At 39.1% G+C, this 15709-nt stretch overlaps 1 protein-coding gene across 19 annotated transcripts in view; it reads right to left on the reverse strand.

Moving 5' to 3' along the window:
• GPHN (gephyrin) overlaps window positions 1-15709 on the reverse strand; it is a 475981-nt gene that overhangs the window by 349833 nt on the left and 110439 nt on the right. For all 19 annotated transcript variants that reach the window (XM_056133389.1, XM_056133387.1, XM_056133400.1 and 16 more), the window contains exon 2: window positions 7515-7593. In XM_056133389.1, coding sequence (XP_055989364.1) covers window positions 7515-7593 — 79 coding nt within the window. The remainder of the gene's footprint in view (window positions 1-7514; window positions 7594-15709) is intronic.

Consider the following 15709-nt stretch of genomic DNA (forward strand, 5'->3'; position numbering starts at 1 on the left):
GGGGGGTGGGAGTGATACTGGGACCCATGGTGGTGGGAAATGGTCACTGGTGGAGGGATGGGTATTTGGTCATTGTATAATTGAAACCCAAGCACAAAAATTTGTAAGTCTACAACTGTACCTCATGGTGCCTCACTAATATAAATAAATAAATAAACAAAAAGAGATGAGAGATCTACACCATAAAAACCTCAAAAACACTTAAGGAAAAAAAGATAAAAGATAAAAGAAAAACTGGAAAAATATTCCATGCTCTTGGATTGGAAGAATCAATATTATCAAGATGACCATTCTCTTAAACTACTATATAGATTCAATGCAACCCCTATCCAAATTCAGAGGACATTTTTTAGGGATTCAGAATAGTTTGTAAACAAGTTCATATGGAATCTTAAAAGGCCCCCAATAGCCAAACCATCCTGAAAAATAAGAAACTGGGAGATATCTCATTACCCAACCTGAACCTATACTATAAAACAATTGTGATCAAAACAGCATGGTACTGGAATAAGTATATATTCGCTAACCAAGGGTCAGAATAGAATTCCGAAGGACAATCCCATATCTATGATTAACTAATTTTGATAAGAACCCCAGGGCATAGAATGGAGTAGAGATAGTCTCTCCTACAAATAATGCAGGAAAACTTGGATAATCACGGGTAAAAAATTAAAGCTGGATCTATATCTCACACCTTACACAAAATTCAATTCAAATGAATCAAAGACCTTGAGTTCAGACCAGAATCTATAAAACACACTCTAGAATGCTCCAAGACCTAGAAGTCAAGGGTATTTTCAATAATACAATGCTACTGGCAAAGTCAACAGAATCAGAAACGACAAGTTTAACTACATCAAATTAAGAGAGTTTCTGGATGGCCAAAGAAACATGGGCTAAAAGAAAAAGAGCTAAAACAATCAAAGCTAACTGAATGGGAAAAAATATTTGCACTCAACACATCAGATAAAGGAATGATAGCCAGGATGCAGAAAATAGTGACAAAGATCAATACCAAAAAAGTCAAACAAACAAACAAAAACATCAAAAAATGAGGAGTGGAAATAAACAGGGACTTCTCTGAAGACCAATAGATGGTCAACAGGAACATAAAATGCTCATCATCACTTGTTAGGGAAATCCAAATCAAGATGACAATGAGATATCTCACACCAATGAGAATAGCATGTAATAAAAATGCTGGAACAATCTGTGGTGGTTGGGGTATGATGAAAGAGGAACTCTTTCACTGCTAGTGGGAATGTTGCCTGTTTCAACCTTTATGGAAAACAACATAGAGAAATCTCATACTTTAAACTAAGAACTGACCAGCCAATAATACCCAGCAATTCTATTTCTAAGTATTTAACCCCAGGACTCAAATATATTCATTCAATAAGACATATGCACACCATTATTCATTGCTGTATTTGCAAGTACAATAGATAAGGAATCAAATTTGGTGTTCAATGATAGATAAGCTTATCATGAAGATGATATATACACAATGAAATACTATACAGCTACAAGGAAAGATGAAATTATGCAACTTGCTGCAACATGAGTGGGACTGGAAGATACTGTGTTAAATTAAGTAAGCCAGAAGGAGGGCAAACACAGGATGATCCCACTTGTATGTGATATATAGAAAGTGCTCATAAGTTTGTAACATCTTTTTCAAAATAGTGAAATAAATGAAGCAAAAATACACCGACATAAAACAAAAACAAAAAAATTTCCAATTATTTAAAATTATCAAAAAACACAGCACTGCTCTGTCCTCCCATCTATTTGCTTGAGTGGGCACCAGTTACGTCTCCATTGTGAGACTTTTTGTTACTGTTTTTGGCATATCGAATATGTCACGGATTGCTTGCCAGGCTATGCCGTGTGGGCGAAATACTCTTGGTAGCTTGCCGCGCTCCCCAAGAGGGGTGGAGGAATCGAACCTGGGTCAGCCACGTGCAAGGCAAACGCCCTACCCACTATGCTACCACTCTGGCCCCCCAAAAAATAAATGTCCACTTTTTGTACCCTAAAGGAAATCACCAATATATCATGTAATTATTAATTACATTTCTACTATTCAGAAATGATCTATTTTTATGTGAATTAAACACTTGTTCCTCTAATATATATACCACATCTAGAATGGCCCTAAATTTTAAAGTTTTGTAAATTATGCCAAATGCAACACACACCCACTTACAAAACACAAAACACAACACACATGACAGCATAACACAAGCAGTAGAAAAAGCTTCCATATTTTCCTTTCCAATCTTGTGTTATTTTTCTCTCTTTTGAATCTTTGAATCTTCAACAATTTTTAATAATTTCTATGAATTAATAAGAGTTCATGGTCCTCCTGTTGTTCATTGATTTGCTCAAGCGGGCCCAGTGATGTCTTCATCGTGAGACTTGTTGTTACTGTGTTTGGCATACTGAATACGTCACGAGTAGCTTGCAAGGCTTTGTTGTGCAGGTGAGATACTCTCAGTAGCTTGCCGGGCTCTCCGAAAGGGGCTGAGGAATCAAACTCGAGTCGGCCAGGCCGGCTGTGCACAAAGCAAACGCCCTACCGCTGTGCTATCTCTCGTTAAAATTAATTATAATGGATAGTTTACAAGTAATAATTAACCTAAACTGTAAATATGATAATAAATTTTCACTTCTCATCTTTAGCACATAGTCAATGGGATTTGAAAGTTTTTTTTTAAATTACTTCTTATAGAGAACACAGCAGAATAGAAAAAGGTATATTATATATATTTACTTTTGCACAATAGCTATCGAGAGTATCTCGCCCGCACGGCAAAGCCTGGCAAGCTACCTGTGATATATTCGATATGCCAAAAACAGTAACAACAAGTCTCACAATTTGTTGTGAGACATTACTGGTGCGAGCAAATCGATGAACAAAGGGAGGACAGTGCTACAGAGCTACAGTGCACAATAGTCCAGAAATAGCAGCACTGAGTTTTATAATTTAAAATAAGCATTTATCCACATAGAAAGGACAAAAATCAACTACAATATGCTAAAATTATCTGCATGTATTAACTGTTACATGTCACATTATTTATCTTTCACATGTTAAATGTGTAACAACACTTCTAAGAACCTACCTGGCCCATCTCCCACAGCCACTGCCATGTTGACTATCCCACCAACCCTGCTCTACCAATTTTCAACTAAATATCCTAGGAGATGAATACCAAGCAGTTAAAATTCATGGACCCTGTGACTGAAAACTTCAGGGTGCCCACAGGAGGTGGGTGGGCCAAGTACCCGGCCTGCAGAAACCCTGAGAGTTGCATACACACCTCACCACTGTAGCCATGCCAAGGGCTCAATTCCATTTCACAAATATTCTCTGCAGAGAGGCCAAACTGTGAATAATTTCAAGTATCCCAGTGCCTAGGCTGAGAATTCTTGTATATTCTTGGAGTGGGGGTGGACAGCCTCTCCCACCACCTATTCTTGCAGAAGCCCTTGCAGTCACACTGACCTGCATATCTGATACCATGTCAACTCTCTGGCCCTGAGCATATATCCTGAAGTCTCTGAACCACATGTAGCTGCGTAGCACCTCCTAACTCTCCAATACTGAAATTCCAGTAGGAGCACACCAAATAAGATAGACAAGTAACATAGAAACCAACTAAACTCAACAAACAAAAATAATAACACAGCTGGTTCAACTATCAATAACAACTTAAATTCTTAGAAAAGGACAAGAAATCTTGTGATCAGATATAATAATTTCATATAAAACTTTATTTTTTTATTTATTGATTTTAATATTGAGATTTTGTTATCTAATCATTTTCAACTCTAGAACTGTGTCAACAGTTGTGGTTTTGTGTACATTAAATTAAAAAAAAACTTTTATAAAAAGATGACTAAAACAAAGTTTTTGTAATACAACTCAAATAGACAAATGATACAAAAAACAAGTAATAAATCTTAAAAATTTTTTATAATTATAGATAGAAAAGAAGATTTTAAGATTTTTAAATAGCTTATTTCAAAATTTACTGTGTATTCAAATTGTTAATTCAAATAAGCACAAGGCATATTCATGAGCAAAAGTGAATGTAATGTTCCCCTAACTTAGTCTCACATTTACTTCCTATCACAAGTAACAAAATCAAGTATTCTCACAGTAACTACCAAAAGAAAAGAGCTCCTCAGCTAGTCTTTTTACCAAGATTGATTCTCCTTAATATTACCAAAATTTAGATTTCACTTTAATGGAGAAGATTATCCATGACTTCTACTCAAATCTCTTCGATAGCCATGTCCACTTGCCGACATACCAAATTCCACAGGATGGATATGTCGTTCCCAACATTCTCCCTTCCGAAATCCGACACGCCATTTCGTCAGTAAAGAAATGAACAGCACCCGGCCCAGACAAGGTCAGACCTGAACACCTGAAGAACCTGCCGTCAGTACTCATCAATACACTGGCTCGGCTCTTCACACGCCACCTGTCTAAATGCAAGGTTCCGTCCCAATGGAAAACCAGGAGGACCGTACTACTGTTCAAGAAGGGAGACATCCATGACATTGGCAATTATCGCCCGATCTGCCTATTGTCTGTCATCTACAAGTTGTTCACTCGAGTCATCCTAAATAGGATTGGCAGAACACTAGATGAAGGACAACCATGTGAGCAAGCTGGGTTCCGCAAAGGATTCAGCACCATCGACCATATCCACACGATAACCAAGCTCATTGAGGTTTCTTGGGAGTTCAAGATGCCGCTCTGTTTAACGTTCATTGATTTAAAGAAGGCCTTTGATTCTGTTGAGACGGAAGCGGTCATTGAAGCCCTAGCCAAACAGGGCATTCAAGCCCAATACATCAAGATCCTCCGTGAGCTGTATTGCGGATTCACTACCAGGATCTCACCATTCTACAAAGAAGTAATCATTGATGTCAAGAGAGGGGTTCAGCAGGGTGATACCATTTCACCGAAACTCTTCAGTGCCACCCTCGAGAACATCATGCGACGACTGGAATGGGAAGGAATGGGAGTGAAGATAGATGGTCGGCAACTACACCACCTCCGCTTTGCTGATGACATTGTTTTAATAACACCAAACATCAGCCAAGTGGCACAAAAGCTGGCCGACTTTGACCGTGAGTGTGGAAAGGTAGGACTACAGCTGAATCTTACGAAGACAATGTTTATGAAAAACAGCCTCGTTCCAGATGCCCCATTTGCTCTCAATGGAACGACCATCTCCGAATGCAACAGCTATGTGTACCTAGGTCGAGAAGTCAACATGACAAATGACCTGGCACCCGAGCTGCACAGGAGGAAGAGAGCGGCTTGGAACGCCTTCAAGAACGTTGAAGAAATAGCTAAGAGGACGAAGAACCTCCGGCTCCGGGCACATCTGATCCCACCGTTCTTCCTGCATTAACATACGCCTCAGAGACCTGAGCCCTACGCAAACAGGATGAGAACGCTATTCAGGTCTCTCAAAGAAGAATTGAAAGAGCTATGCTTGGAATATTATGTTTCACTCAAATGAGAGAAAGAATCCGGAGTTCCGACATCCGTCGATGATCAAGAATCAGGGACGCTGTCTCGTTTGTCAAGGTGTCAAAAATCAGATGGGCTGGTCACGTAAAATGAGATTTAAAGACGACCGCTGGACTAGAGCTGTTAGGGACTGGATTCCACGGGATGTCAAAAGACCACGTGGCCGCCCACCTACCAGATGGTCAGACTTCTTCATCAAGATCATGAACGATCAGTTTGAGGCTCTTCATGTTCCCAGAGCGAACAGATGCCATTGGGCTACACTAACACGTGACAGGAACAAATGGAGACGTTACTGGCGCCCACTCGAGCAAATCAACGATTAACGGAAAGTTAAGTGATCAAGTGATTAAATTTCACTTTGATTATTACAATAGATTAAAAAACTGCAGTAAAACTAGTAAGTCTTGTTAACACATTTATGACACTTTCTTCTCTTCAATGGCATCCCTCTTGCATCATGTTCATGCAATATTGCTTACTCAGTTCATTGAGACACAATAATCAGCTTACTACTGTAGCACTGTTCTCCCGTTGTTCATTGATTTGCTCGAGCGGACCCAGTAACGTCTCCATTGTAAGAACTGTTGATACTGTGTTTGGCATATCAAATAAGTCATGGGGAGATTGCCAGGCTTTGCCATGTGGGCGAGATACTCTCGGTAGCTCGCCGGGCTCTCCAGGAGGGGCAGAGGAATCGAACTGAGTCACCCTCTAGGGCCACATGCAAGGCAAACGCCCTTCCCACTGTGCTATTGCTCCAGCCCATACATAAACTATCCATCCTATGTTTGTGTTTTATTCTAATGCTATTTTTTCTTGATTAAAGTAAAAGATACATTTAATTTTACCAACTTTTGTTATAGTCTTGAATACTCATCAAATGCCAATGATTTTTTTAAAGGAGAGAATTTTTAGTTAAAAAAGTATCTGACGTATTTCCTACTTGATACTGCAACATAAACTATTAAACTCCATATAGATAGTTGATAAAAATCAATCTATCTAGTAAAAACTACATCAAGAATTTGGGAGCAGAGCTAGTAAAACAAATAGGGTACAAATGTGGTCAACCCAGGTTTGATACCTGGTACCCCAAGACTCATAGAAGTGATCCCTGACCACAGAGCCAAAAACAAGACTTGAGCACCTATAGGTGTGGTCTGCTTCCCCCAATCTGACAATTCTTTATAAAGAAAATTCTTCCCAAATACGGTCACAGTCCTCCCGTTGTTCATTGATTTGCTCTAGCAGGCCCAGTAACATCTCCATCATGAGACTTGTTGTTACTGTGTTTGGCATATTGAATATGTCACGGGTAGCTTGCCAGGCTTTGCTGTGTGGGCGAGATCCTCTCAGTAGCTTGCCGGGCTCTCCGAGAGGGGTGGAGGAATCGAACCCAGCTGGGCCGGGCGGCTGCACGCAAGACAAACGCCCTACAGCTGTGCTATATATAGCTCCAGCCCAAATACAAGTGTGAAATATAAAAACATTCTTTCTCAATAAAATTTTACCTTCTAAACTAATGCCAAGAAAGTAAAGTTTTTAGTGGCTAAGAGAACCATGCTGAATTAAGATACCTTGCTACTTTAAAACAGATGCTCAAATGTTGATCACATAATGTAGTAGAGGCATTAGATGAAATTTTCTAAGAATATTAAAATTAAATTTCAAATTTAGTAGTAGGTTACATGATGAATATTACTGTACATTCCAAGAAGGGAGACCAAATTCTTTTAAAGAAGTAGACTCATTATAATCATTATTCAAGCATATCACTATGGAGTGATATATCATAAAGGTACAAATAAACACATTTATCTCAAATATTGCCTTAGTATTAGTTGTTATGAAGGAACAAAAATGCTTAACCAGTTCTCAGCTGCAACTGTCTCATAAAAAGCCACAGCAACCAAAAAGTTTTAAATTATACTTAAAATCATAAAATACTCACAAAGATGGATCTTGTACAAGATCTTTAAGATTTATCCCACTGCGATCTTCTGCAAGATTCCTGAAGCAACTATCACTCACTAAACAGGAAAGAGAGGAAAGAAAAAGAAAACATATTTTAGTTTAGTTTTTATTTAAATTACTGTTGATCAAAATAAATTTTGCAATGACTGTGTGGGTAGAATTTTTCCAAACAGAAACACTGGACAATTTGTGGACCTCACAGAAATAGTCACAAATTTTAATATTCAAATATAAGCCATTCTAAACAAAGTCTTTATAGAAATACAGTACATGAAAGAGCGAAAATATATTAATTTTTGTTCTATATTTTATGAGACTAATGTACAAGAAGACAGAAACATGATACTGTTCCCATAACAACTAGAAAAAAACATATATTACCTCACAAAAATTTAAAAGATATGGAGAACAAGATAAGGATAACAGCGAGCAAAAAGGATAAACTAGAAGTAATTTGGTATTTATTCTGAGCAAATTGGAAGAGATCTGCTCTATCTTCTGAGCCTACAAATATTTTCTATTTCTGAGAGGGTCTGTCATTGAAAATAGAAGCTAAGAATCAGGGAGAGACTCCAGAGAGTTAACTCCATGAACTGAACCCTACTTATGTAGGAGGTCTGGTATCTGTCTCTGGCACCATATGGTTCCCCGATGAGCACCTCCAGGAGTGATTGCCCAAAACTGGCTGAGAGTAGCCACTGAACACTGCCAAGTGTTGATCAAACCCTCTCCCAAAAGAGAAAAAAATAAAATCTAAAAGAGATACTATTAGGAAAAGAGAAATCAGCATAGCCTTTGACAATGTGCTGGCATAAAATGTTCAAATCTTTTACCAAAAATTTGTTGTTGTTTTCCTTTTGGGTCACACCCAGTTATGCTCAGGTTTTACTACTGGCTTTGTGCTCATGGATCACTCCTGGTGGTGCTGGGTTGTCTATGTGCAATGCAAGCACCCTATACCACTGTAATATCTTTTTCAGTACCTGTTGGAATCTTACAGTCTCTCCCACAGAGAAGTTTTACTTCAGAGTATTACTGGTTGGTGACAAAACAATGAGAACATTGAAGGAACAAAACAGACTCAGATCGAAGGCAAATGTTTTCTGTAATTTAGTGAGAATTCATAGTCAAAATCACACTACAATAGGTAACGTCTATAAGTTTCAGTGCAGAATTTCAGCAGGTTTTAACTCAAAACATTGACTTTCAACCAGAAGTGTTTTTTTTTTAATTGAAAAGCTGTGAGATACAGTTACAGAGCTTTCATAAGTGAGTTTCAGTCATATAATGATCGAACATCTATCCCCCCACAGTATAAACTTTCCACCACCAATGTCCTCAGTATCCCTTCTGCCACCCCACCTCCCCACCTCCTACCTCTATGGCAAGCACTTTCCTTTTTGCTCTCTCTCTACTTGGGCATTATGGTTTGCAATACAGATATGGAGAGGTCATCTGGCTTGGCCTTTTGTCTACTATAGCACACATCTTCCATCCTGAGTGATCCCTCCAATCATCACTGACTTATTTAAGTTTGGCAATATTTTGTAGCCAAACATATATTATCAGAACTTCAATTTTATAAAATTATTTTTTCAGGTTTTTTTTCTTTGGCTTTTGGGGTCACACTCAGAGCTGCTCTTCCTGGATCTGCACTCAGGAATCACTTCTGGAAGTGCTTAGGAGACCATACAGAATGTGGGAGGTCGGGGCAGTCTCATGCAATGCAAACACCCAACCTGCTGTACTGTAACTCCAGCCTCAGAACTTCAATCTTGTTTATACCAAACTGCCTAGTGGTAAAACTGTTTTCTTTTTATTGTGAGAAATTACTATAATTTTCATTTTGTATTTAGCAATTATATAAAACTGTTCCATTAAAGCACGTTTTTCTGGCACCAGAAAAACCATACAGTGAGTAGGGTACTTGCCGTGACTGAAAAGGACTAGATTCCCGACACTTTTTATGGTCCCCTGAGCACTATCAGGAATGATAGCTGAGCGCAGAGCCAGGAGTAATCCCTGAGAACTTCCAAGTGTACTCACCTCCCGACACACATACACACACACACACACACACACACACACACAACCCTATGTTTTACTTTTTCTATTTCTTTCAGAAAGAAAAGTAATATAAATATAAGTGCTCGTAATTACACAATTTCCTGAATAAAGCCAAGAGAAAAATAGATATTGGCACAAACTAAGGAAAGTTGGTCTCCAGCTGAAGTGAACTAAAATTGAAGGTATTATATATTGGATCATAAAAACTGTTCCCATATAGCTTCTTGCCCAATTTGGCAAGTATAAGAACTTAGTTATAAACCTCAAGAGTAGAGAATTTTTGTAGGCTTAATTAAAATGGAATAAACCTTTGCTCCTATAAACACTTGCTGGTCAGCTATCTGTGAAATGAGTTTTTCTAAAGAAGGTTCTTTTCTAAAACTCATGTACCATCCAAATGTTTAGTTGCAAACAGAGCAAAAAAAGCTAAAGAAAAAGTTTCTTGATAAGATTCCGAAACCTTAGCTGCCTAGAAAATATATTTATTATTTTTCACTTAAGACTTTCTTTCATCTGTTGTTTATTTGTTTTGGGACCATGCCAGCAGGACCTAAGCCTTACTTCTTCTCTGTCTTCTGGGATCATTCCCGGTGGTGCTCTGAAGAACATATGAGTATTGGGAATCAAATCCTCATAGGGTACATGCAAGGCAAGCACCCTACCCATTTTACTATCTCTCCATCCCTGCCTTCAGAGTTTTTGGTTTGTTTTTTTAAAGAATGTTTTGTAAAAAATTCTGGTTTTACTTATGTTACATGAGGGGAAGGGGGGCTGGGTCATACATGGCAATGCTCAGAAATTACTCCTATTGGTGATCTGGGGATCACAGGGGATGTCAAGATCAAACTTGGGTTGGCCATGTGCAAGGCAAATGCCCTACTCACTGTACTATCACTCTTCCCCACTGTCCCCTGCTACTTTTTAAAAAACTGGAAGATACTTTTTTAAAGTGTGAATCACATTTAAAAAAATTTGGTCATTCTATTTCTGTAATTATTTCCCAACACAGAAATTACTAGGACCTTTTCCCACTTATTAAACTTTCTTCAACATTTCATCGGACGATTCAAATACAACAGGAGAAATTATAATAGAAACATGTTTTCTAATCTATGGTACTAAAACATAAAAGTTAAACTTGTACCTCAATTTGCTTGATACTGATATAATTGTTAAATGGACACTAATAGCATTCTTATCCAATCCTATTAAATTTCCATGTAAATGCTCACGAATCAGATAATCAAAATAATTTAAACTCATTTTGAACATTTAATATTCATTTACCCTTGTTCTATAATCACGCAATAACAGACTTAATATTTGTGTAGCAATTTAACTGGAAAATAAAGCATGGGAATTTAATATCCTGCAAGCTAAAAAAAAAAAAAAAGAAAAAAAAGAAGATAAAATGGAAAGAAAACTGAAAATCCAGACTCTAAAATTTCAGAACCTGTTCTCTTGTACCTGTATTGCACAATTGTGCTATCATGATCACAATTTTCATTGACTTCTCATAATTTTGAATACTATCACACACTTCTTCCATAACTTTTATAGTTACAAAATTAAAACATACTAAAAGGTAATAAATGCTAACTCAAAGTGTCAGAGAAAAGTCACATTTTAAAAATTCAAATACTAGATGTTTTGTAGTCAATTTTTTACTTAACTATTTCATATCTTACCTTCTACAGACATATAATTTTTTTCTAAATAAAAAATGTTTTGGGTTTGTTTTCGAGACCATACCTGGAAGTGGGCAGAGTTTTTCAGTCCTGGATTTGAGCTCAGGGATTACTCCTAGTGGCACTCCATAGACCATGTTGGTGCCAGGGATATAAACAAGGTCAGCTGTGTCCAGGGCAAGTACCATAACCCCTATCTCTCTGGCATCTTAACAAATTTTTATACAGATTACTGTCACTGTCCCTGTCCTCCAGTTGTTCATCGATTTTCTCAAGCGGGCCCAGTAACGTCTCCAGTGTGAGACTTTGTTGTTACTGTGTTTGGCATATCAAATACGTCAACGGGTAGCTTTCCAGGCTTTGCTGAGTGGGCGAAATACTCTTGGTAGCTTGCCGAGCTCTCCGAGAGGGGCAGAGGAATCGAACTCGGGTAGGCCATGTTGGCTGCATGCAAGGCAAACACCCTACCCACTGTGCTATCGCTCCAGCCCTATACAGATTACATAAATGATAAATGTCTATGTTTTATCCCCATTGTTATTTAGGTTACTTAGGTTCCCTTCCCGCCCCTAGCAGAGCCCAGAAGCTGCAGACCTCCAGTACCCAGCCACAGCCACACTCAAGGCCATTCCCTACACACTCAGATGAGCCTCACACATGAAGGAACCAGCAGAGGAACCCAGGTGCATGGACTGAGATCTCCAAGTCTGCTCGGATCGGGACTGGGCTTCCTCTACCCAGACCCCCCAATTTCCAGTAGCTAGGCAGTTACTGGCAGTTACAAACTGCCCCTGGCGCCATGAAATCCCATCAATGGCCAAGATCCATATAAAACAAAGCTCCATCAACGGCCAAGATCCAGAGACTATAAAAACAAAGCTCCCAGAAGCATACAGCCAACCTCTAATAGTTTAGTTCTCCTTCTTGGAGAACCCGGCAAGCTAGCGAGAGTATCCTGCCCGCATGGCAGAGCCTGGCAAGCTCCCATGGCATATTCGATATGCCAAAAACAGTAACAATGATGTGTATCATTTCCCTGACCCTGAAAGAGCCTCTGATGCGGCACTGTTGGGAAGGACGAGTAAGGAGAGGCTGCTAAAATCTTAGGGCTAGGACGAATGCAGACGTTACTGGTGTCCGCTTGAGCAAATCGATGAATAACGAGATGACAGTGATGATACAGTGTTATTTAGGTAAAATTCGTATAATAAAGTAGACCACTTACAAGTACACAATTCAGTGACACTGAGTACATTCACAATGTTGTGCAAACACCTCTACATCTAATTTTGCGGGGAGGGGGCACAAGTGGTGGTGCTCTGGGTTACTCCTGACTTTGTACCCAAGGGTCACCCCAGATGGTATTTGGGGTGCTTACTTAGGTTCCCTTCCCGCCCCAAGCAAGCACTTTACCCCATATTCTTTCTCTAAACAAAACATTTTCATCATACCAAGGACTGGAGCAATAGCACAGAGGTAGGGCATTTGCCTTGCACGCAGCTGACCCAGTCAACCCAGGTTCAATTCCTCCGCCTCTCTCAGAGATCCCGGCAAGCTACAGAGAGTATCTCACTGGCACGGCAAAGCCTGGCAAGCTCCCCAGCTCCCTGTGACATATTTGATATACCAAACACAGTAACAAGAAGTTACTTGTTACAGTAACAAGAAGACATTACTGGTGCCCACTCAAGCAAACTGATGAACAACTGGAGGACAGTGCTACAGTGCTATCATATCAAGAGTAAACAGTTGATTCAGCACCAAGTTGTCATTCTTCATTGGTAACCAATAACCTACCTTAAATCTATATGGATTTGTTACTAAGTGGCTTAAATCAATATTGCTTTTGTCTTGGGAAATAGGAAGACTATGAGAGAGGCAGAGAGACAGCAAGTCAGTAGAGTAGTAAGAACACTTCAACATTTGCTACTCACATTCTCTGTCTTCTTGCACCACAAAACAATAATATTAGTAACATCAACAGGAAATTATGAGAATTAGCAAAATGCAACAGACAGGAAGTGAGCATGTGCTGTTAGAAAAATGGTGTTCTCAGGAGAATGACTCCATAACTTAGAGGCCAGCCGGGTATTCTGGGGGGGGGGGGGTTCGGATGGAGGAGGGAGCACCAAGTGAGGGGTGTCTGGAGGATCCTCCCAGGAGGGGAGATGCATGTTGAAAGCAGACTATGGACTGAACATGTTTGCCACTCAATGCCTCTTTTGCAGACCACAACACCCAATAGGAGAGAGAGAACAAAAGGGAATGCCCTGCCACAGAGGCAGAGTGGGATGGGGGGATGGGGGGGAGGGATGTTATCCATGGGGGGTGGAAAATGGGCACTGGTGGAGGGATGGGTATTTGATCATTGTATAACCGAAACCCAAGCACAAAAATTTGTAAATCTAAAAAAAAAAAAAGAAAAAGAAAAATGGTGCTCAGGCTTGCTAAGTGTAGTATATCCATAAACTTTCCATTTGTAATTAAAAAATGGAGTAACTGGGATTCTTAATAAAAGAGTCACTCTGAATCAAATCACAATAAAATGAGGTATTCCTATTAAAAAATTTCAATGAGTTTTAAAAAGAGTCACTGTCACTGTTCTCCCACTGTTCATCAATTTGCTCGAGCAGGCCCAGTAATGTATCCATTGGAGACTTTGTTATTACTGTGTTTGGCATATCAAATACATCACGGGTAGCTTGCCAGGCTCTCCGAAAGGGGCGGAGGAGTCAAACTCGGGTCGGCCATGTTGGCTGCGTGCAAGGCAAATGCCCTACCACTGAAGACGAAGCGTCCGAGTGGTTAAGGCGATGGACTGCTAATCCACTGTGCTATGCACGCGTGGGTTAGAATCCCATCCTCATCAGTTTCTAGCCACTCTGTGTTACACTGATTTTAAAAAGAGTATTTTTCCAAAATTAACAGGCAAAGGGAATAAAATTAAGATAGTTAAAAACAAATTCTGAAAAGAAACTATGTTTAAATACTCAACTCTTCCAATTTTGTTTTATTTGGGGGTCACAATGGCAATGGTCAGGGGTTACTCCTAGTTCTGCACTCAGGAACTACTCCTGGAAGATTCTCAAAGGATCATATTAGGTGTCGGGAATCAAATCCATGTTGGCCACATGCAAGGGAAGTGTCTACCTGCTTTTTGAACTCTCCAACCCCTACACTTCTAATATGTAAGAAGATCTTAACTCTTCTAAACTATAAGATTTCTACAGATACAATAATAATGGCTTTGTGGTATTATAACATAAATCAATGAACTAGAATACAGTACCCAGAACAAATCCACAGAAATAAATCAACTCATTTTTTAACATATTTGCAGTATCTAATTTTTTTACTGAGGCAACATTAGTTTATAACATTATATAAATAAGTGTACAACAACATAATTTATCAACAACAACAACTGTCCTCCCGTTGTTCATTGATTTGCTCGAGCGGGCCCAGTAACGTCTCCATTTTGAGACTTCTTGTTACTGTGTTTGGCATATGAATACGTCACGGGTAGCTTGCCAGACTCTGCCACGCAGGTGAGATACTCTCGGTAGCTTGCTGGGCTCTCCGAGAGGGGCGGAGGATTCGAACCCTACTTGACCGGGCCAGCTGCATGAAAGGCAAATGCCCTACCGCTGTGCTATCGCTCCAGCCCAACATAATTTATAACATTATAAAAATTTCCACTATGCAGCAGTGTCATTTTACATCTATATACATTGCCCCAACTCACTTTGGATACAGTGAAAAAGCATACAAAGTCGATTTTTTTTCTGATTTGACCAAGAACCTTGTGTATTTTTAAAATTTTTTATGAAGGCAACATGACTGACAAAGCTGTTCATATTTGAGTTAGACATATTATATTGCAACATCAATCACAATACCAGTGTCACCTTCCTGCCACCAGATTTCCCAGGATCCTTTCCACTACCCCCCAATCTCTGTCAAGGCCACCCTTCCCCCCAACACTCCTCCCTACCCAAACTGCCACCTTGACAGGCACATTTTTAAGTTTAGTTGTTGAAATTTGAATCTCAATTTTTGAGTGTTGTTAACTCAATAGTTTGGATATGTAGCTATACCATTTCTTTGTAGTCAAATCCAATGTATTCAAATATCCTGACACCTACTCCCTGTTGCCTCTTACCTATCTCTTCATCCTTCTTCAATTACAATAAATAGTGATGTCACAAGTCACCATAGGCAACAAATATACAAAAAAACCTCACCTACTTCACACCTAATACAAAAATTAACTCAAAGTGTATTAGTGAAACTGAAAAAAAACAACATAGAAAAAAAAAACAGGAAATCTGGAACATAAAACTCAGTAAGAAATCCTAGATTTGACACAGAGTATAATCTATAAAAGGAAATATATAACAATTTAATCAAAGTTTAA

The sequence above is a fragment of the Sorex fumeus genome, unplaced genomic scaffold, assembly GCF_029834395.1.
Source record: "Sorex fumeus unplaced genomic scaffold, SorFum_2.1 ptg000098l, whole genome shotgun sequence".
In the NCBI taxonomy this organism is placed as follows: domain Eukaryota; kingdom Metazoa; phylum Chordata; class Mammalia; order Eulipotyphla; family Soricidae; genus Sorex; species Sorex fumeus.